The following is a 6,141-nucleotide window of genomic DNA, read 5'->3' on the forward strand; positions in this document are numbered from 1 at the left end:
AAATAAGAAAATTAGTATTTCTTTAGGAAACAAACTCTTTTAAATATTAAAGATCAAATCTAAAATTTAAGAAATTCAATATTCTAGAAAGACGAGACTCTTATATGAAATCTTATCCCAAAAAAAAAATTAGGAGATAAATTCTGTCTTGCTTTGCAACATAAGTTTCCTTTCAAATTGTATCAGATGGATTATTAAGCAAAAAGAGAATTTGACAGCATCATCAACTTAATTAAATTAATTTATATATAGTATTACTATATTCGTCATTAGATGTATATTGGTCACGAATTCCATTGTCTAATAGTAAAAGTGATTGATTGAGGACTCAAAATTCATCTAATCCTGAGTTCAAATCTCATTTATACGGAGGTTTAGTTAGTTTAGATAAAATTAGATAGAAAATAATAATAATATATTGACTTTGTAAAATAGCAACGAATTATTTAATTAATTTGGATGAGAAAAGCATATATCCTAAAATATTTTACACATTAGTATCATGTGTTAAAATATAATCATCACCATATTACAGTGTTACACAAATGTGTTTGTTGAAATACAATAATTTTTTTGGTAGATGAATCGGAATGTGGTGTTTGAGATGTTGAAGATATTAGAGTTGTAATATTTCCATCAGCTCTAATTTTTGGTAATAATAGATTATTATTTTCCGCAATTAAATGTTCAGCTATTTTTATATAATATTATTATTGTTTTTATTTCTAGAAGGAAAATAAAATAATCGCGTGTGTGACAAGTAATTAAACTACAGTCAAATATTGACTTGAAATTTAGAACAAAATCGTACGAAAAGTAATATTCTAATTTCATATATTTTATATATAATAGAATTAATGATTGTTGCATGTAATGCCGTAAGTTTAATTTATTACATATCCCATGAAATTAAATGGATAACAAATCGGTGTCGTGGAGTATACATAAAAATATGTAAATAAAATGTAATATAATGCACGGCAGCAGATTATGTTCATTCTGCATGGTAAATTTAATATTTTCTAGGATTTATTAGTATGTAGTTATTATATTAATTCTGACAAATGAATTGTATAAATTAATTAAAAAATATTTTTCCTACTAAAAAATTGTAAATTGACTAAAAAAGGGGGTTGTATTTGCAATTTTGGAGTGATTGTACCAAATAGACCGAGGTAATTGCTCTATCACGCTCTTATTTTATAATATAGTAAGATCTAATGTTATATTATAATATCAGTACCTTGATATAATGGTAATATCACCTGTAACAAATTTATATATTTAATTAGTTGTAAAAATGTAATAATAAAAAGTCATTTTTTCAAAATTCTTATTTAACTTAATCTCTTGATTTTTTTATGTAAAGAATCTTGAATATCAAAATAATTATATTATATGATGGTGTGACGTCGTTGAGCCATCAAACTTAAATTATGCCTTCTAAATATAACGAGTGTAATAATGAGTAGGGTCGAATCTACGGGGAACGATGAAAATATTTCTTTCGGAAAAACACAATAAAAGGGGGATTTATTTGATTATATATAAAAAAATTACTACAACTAATTTAGCATGCAATAATAAATAAATAATCAAGAGGAATAACTAATGAAAATAAAATTTAATATTATCAAGCTCTGATTCAAGGGGCTTTCGCTATTCAATTGTATCACTGATCATCGGTTAACATATTATTTATTCATGAAGATCTAAGCAATTAATCGTAGAATTATAGAAATAACCGCTAAAATCCTTGCGTTTTCTTAATTTAATTGATCAAACTCAGTATCCAGTCAAAACTTATTAGTAATCAACTGGGGACGATAATGTTCCATAATAATTAAATATAGCATTTTTTATTTGTAAAACAATTAATCTTAAAATCTAACCATCGAGATAACTGAAATTGATAAATTTAGTTTTATAGATTTATTTTACATTAATATAATATGATAGCACAACACAACTAATATAGTGCTACGTGTATACCAATCGTCGTTCATGATAATTACGGATTACTGAATTCATTGTGAGCAGGTAAAAAATTTTATATCGAATTAAATTGTCGGATTAATCGATATAAAAATTTCATAGAAATAAATCATAAACCAACAAATACTTGAACAAACAAGAATATTAAATTAAAGCGCAAAAACTTTGAAATTATAAAATTGAAATAGTAGAAATATTTCTTGGAATCATAAATAAAATTTAGCCTAGAGTTCTTGAGAAGATATGAAAAATTCACGCGTCTTTCTCTTCTTTCTTTCACGTGAAGTTTGGTGAAATTGAGAGAAGTCTAAAGATTAATAATAATAGTAGGAAGATATTAGGTCTATCAATAAGAAAATTAAATTTTCTTTGGAATAAAACTCTATCAAATTTTCTTAATCTCTCCAAAAGTCTTTATTGAATTAAATACCACAATTATGACTCCTAAAATATGACATTTTCATCATAATTTTCGAGCTTTATATGCAGCCATACAGCCGCGAAGCATTCATAATGCGTGACCATGCCTTGATCCAAAATTTATTGTGGTTTTGTCCTTCTTTCACTAGCTTCATCTTGGTAACTTCAAAAGTGATAAAAATAACATTTTTTAGTCCAAATTTGTTCAAAGAACATAAAACCTCCTTCTACAACAAAATAACACAGAATTGTATCAATTAAATATGTTGAAAATGAAAATATTAAAAAATATGATAACAAAAATACAAACTATTACGATCTTTATCATATACATATGGACTATTGTTGTGTACATGGATGACTAGTCGATATGTATTTGTAGTATTGTCATGAATGGCCAGGAAAGGTGAAACAAAGAAAGATATATTGAAGAGCCCAAACCAAACGGCCCGTAATTTACTCCCATTTCGAATTCCAAATGTAAAAAGTCATTACCAAAAGATCTTGAACAAAGGAAAAAAAAAAAGGGGGGGTTAAAATTATTGAAATAAGAAGTATTTTTAAATATAAAAACACATGTAGAGAGAAAAGGCAACGCTGTAATAAAAATTTGATATCGATTACTACTATTAGATGGAAATATATTATGTTACGGCAAAAATTTGTGTGAAACTGTCTCACGGGTCGTATTTTGTGAGACGGGTATCTTATTTGGGTCATCCATGAAAAAATATTAAGTTTTATGATAAGAGTATTACTTTTTATTGTGAATATCGATAGTGTTGACCTGTCTCACGGATAAAGATTTGTGAGACCGTCTCACAAGAGACCTACTCTTATGCTACTATTAGATTTATGTTTTCTTCATTATTATATATAATAAAATAGTTAATATATAACATATATACATATGTGAATTTAAAACTTTTAATATCCAATAATGAATCATATTCGGAAAAGTAAGCCTTGGAACATTAGGAACAATTTACATGTTTGTTGTACAAACAAAGAACAAACTATGTCACGATTTCACGGATCTTTATTCGTTAGACATGTTAACTTTGCTTATATTTATAATAAAAATATTATTTTTGACATAAAAAGTAATTTTATTTTGCTCATTATATGTTATATTGTTGCGAATAATTGGAATATTGGAGTAGCTAGCTAATGTTGTTGATTAAATGGCCAAATTAATATAATATATGTATATCCATTAATTAACTTTGAAATTCAAATAATCGATTTTAACTAAACTGTTCCTTTATTTATTTTTCAATTTCATACATGGTTAGTTTAATTACTAATTGTGGTGGAAATTATTGTCACATTAAATACACATGCATGCATATGTTGGACATGTTTATAAGATATTCATAGAAATAATAAATAATTATATATGTGTATATATTATATAATTCATCGCCTAAATTTTCAAAATTTCTAATTAAAAATTAAATCAACATGCTCTAAAAATATATTTTTTTATTTTTATAACAAATGGCCTCCAAATTTTTACTTGAATTTTAAGATTTTCAAGTTCTATTCATTCAATTTCTGAACATATTAGTGTTGGACGGCCATTAACTCCTATTGCCTCATTGCTCAAACCTCCGCCACCACCCAATCTTCCGTGCATTGCCTTCCACTCGAAAAACATCTCCAGCACCGTCTTTGACGGCGGCGCGTTAGTTGGACTCGCTTCCCTTATTCTTCTTGTGGTTCCTTCAAGCTAACTGAGGCATGCTCGGTAGCCCTCCAAACCTTCACACTCTTGTCTAAGCTCCCGCTGTACACAATCCACAGCTTATCCTCGTCCACCGCCGATGTCTCCGCCGCCGCCGTGTCCTTCTTCACCGCCAGGCACTTCACAGGCCCACCATGTCCCGTCAACACCGCCATGCACGTGTGAACTCCACCTACTTCTCTTAGCCACACGCATACGTTGCTATCCGCCGATCCACTCAGCACCAAGTTCCCCGCCATAGCCAAACACAGAACCGCAATCTTGTGTCCCCTCAAAACGCCGCTGAATGACATGGAGCGCTTCCCCCGGTCCCAAAATCTCACCAGCCCGTCGGAAGACCCCGCGTACACAGCCCCGGCGACATGGTTCACCGCCAGCGACGTCACCGCGTGTTCTTGCTTCAGCAACGTCTCCACCAGGACATGCTTCGTGTACTTTCCCATCCACTCCCTCCGCCACGCCTTCACACTACCGTCGGCGGAACCAGTGAAAAACAAGCCGTAAAACCCGATCTTCACCGAATTGATAGCATCATCATGCGCGTGCACAGATTCCAAGCACTTAGAATCCGAGATTCTCCACACCTTGAAAGTTCTATCCCAGGAACCTGAATACAACAAGCCCTGATCGGTATCAACGCTCATGCACGACACCGTATCGTAGTGTTTTATCCATGGAACCGTACGATTTCTCCTCACTTCGACATAGTTTCTCGGATTCATAGATTTCCTCAACAAATCCCGGGTCGTCGGAAAATTCCCAACCCGCTTATGCGTGCTCCTTTTATCCCCAAAAGAACTCCAAACCCGGATTTTCCCATCTTGATGCCCTGTAAAAATCTTATCTCCACACACGACAATGGCTTTGACCAAACCACTGCTGGATTTAAACCCTGAAAAGTCTTGAAAATCTTTCCACACCCTTACGTTCTTGCTTTGGGATCCCGTGTACAGCAAATCCCCCGAAGCTGCCAGGGAATAAATATGACCTTCTTCACGGTAAAGGCTTCCTAAAAGTCCATACGGGCCCACCTCATTTTTTCCTTGTTCTCCAGAAAACTGGTACTGGGTCCAAGGAGATTTCACATAAGGCGAAGGTTGGCTCCTTGGAGACACCTCAGTACACGGAGAAGAATCAACGCTGTTTCGATCGGAAAAACACATGGTTGAATGGTCGGAAGGCGGGAACGAAGAGGAAACATTACTGCTCCGCCGTGAAGAGTGGATATTAAACTCGTGATCTTCAGCAAAAAATGGATCGGAGGACATGAGGGCTCCTAGTTTTCCTCGCCGGAGATCCCTTTTCCGACCATCAGAGGTCTCAGCTCCATTGATATCACGGATTGCCATGTAGCGCAAGACTGAAAAATGATATCAAAATGGCCCGTGACAGTTTATGATATAGTTTTCTGGTTTGAAACTCTAAATATGAGATTTTTTTATTGAATTTTTGAAGGTGGAAACGGGAGTATATATAATGATCGCCGGAGGCGGGGTTGGGTAAAGTTGGTGAAAATAAGGATAGTGTAGCCGGACACGTGTAGATTATTACGAGTTAGTGTGTGAACATCATGGAAATAATTTGTGTAGATCATTCGAAAATTTTACTCAAATCGTTTTAAAATTGTGTGTATAATTTCACATCATGTGAAGTCATCCATGCACACATTTTACATGCATGTATTTATTATGTGAAAAACTTGGAAGAATTTTCTTGTGATTTACGTTGATTATTTCAAAATTATACCCAAATGAGTTATATAAGTTTATTGTTTAATTGAATAAATAGTATTAATATTTTTTGATTGAAAATAATTTGGTTTCTTAAAAAAAAAAATAGCCACCTCTCTTTAAATTTATTATATTAATTATCAATTTAATATTTTTCTAACATTTCGATCTGTTTAGTATATATTTCACAAAACAATGTTCCATCTATTTTTATTGTTAGATAACCCAAAGAATTATGAGAAAGCTGAT

General features: G+C 32.1%; 1 protein-coding gene across 1 annotated transcript; it reads right to left on the reverse strand.

Annotated features, from left to right (window-relative positions):
• Positions 1 to 3,825: 3,825 nt before the first annotated feature.
• Positions 3,826 to 5,671, reverse strand: LOC142527965 (protein JINGUBANG-like). The gene has a single exon (XM_075632972.1). The coding sequence runs from the start codon at positions 5,509 to 5,511 to the stop codon at positions 4,123 to 4,125; it is 1,389 nt and encodes a 462-aa protein (XP_075489087.1). The 5' UTR covers positions 5,512 to 5,671; the 3' UTR covers positions 3,826 to 4,122.
• Between the last annotated feature and the right edge of the window lie 470 nt (positions 5,672 to 6,141).

Source organism: Primulina tabacum, chromosome 15 (genome assembly GCF_025594145.1).
Source record: "Primulina tabacum isolate GXHZ01 chromosome 15, ASM2559414v2, whole genome shotgun sequence".
NCBI lineage: Eukaryota > Viridiplantae > Streptophyta > Magnoliopsida > Lamiales > Gesneriaceae > Primulina > Primulina tabacum.

Excerpts from the sequence above, each read along its gene's own strand:
- LOC142527965 (XM_075632972.1), bottom strand. The coding sequence starts at position 5,511 with ATGGCAATCCGTGATATCAATGGAGCTGAGACCTCTGATGGTCGGAAA.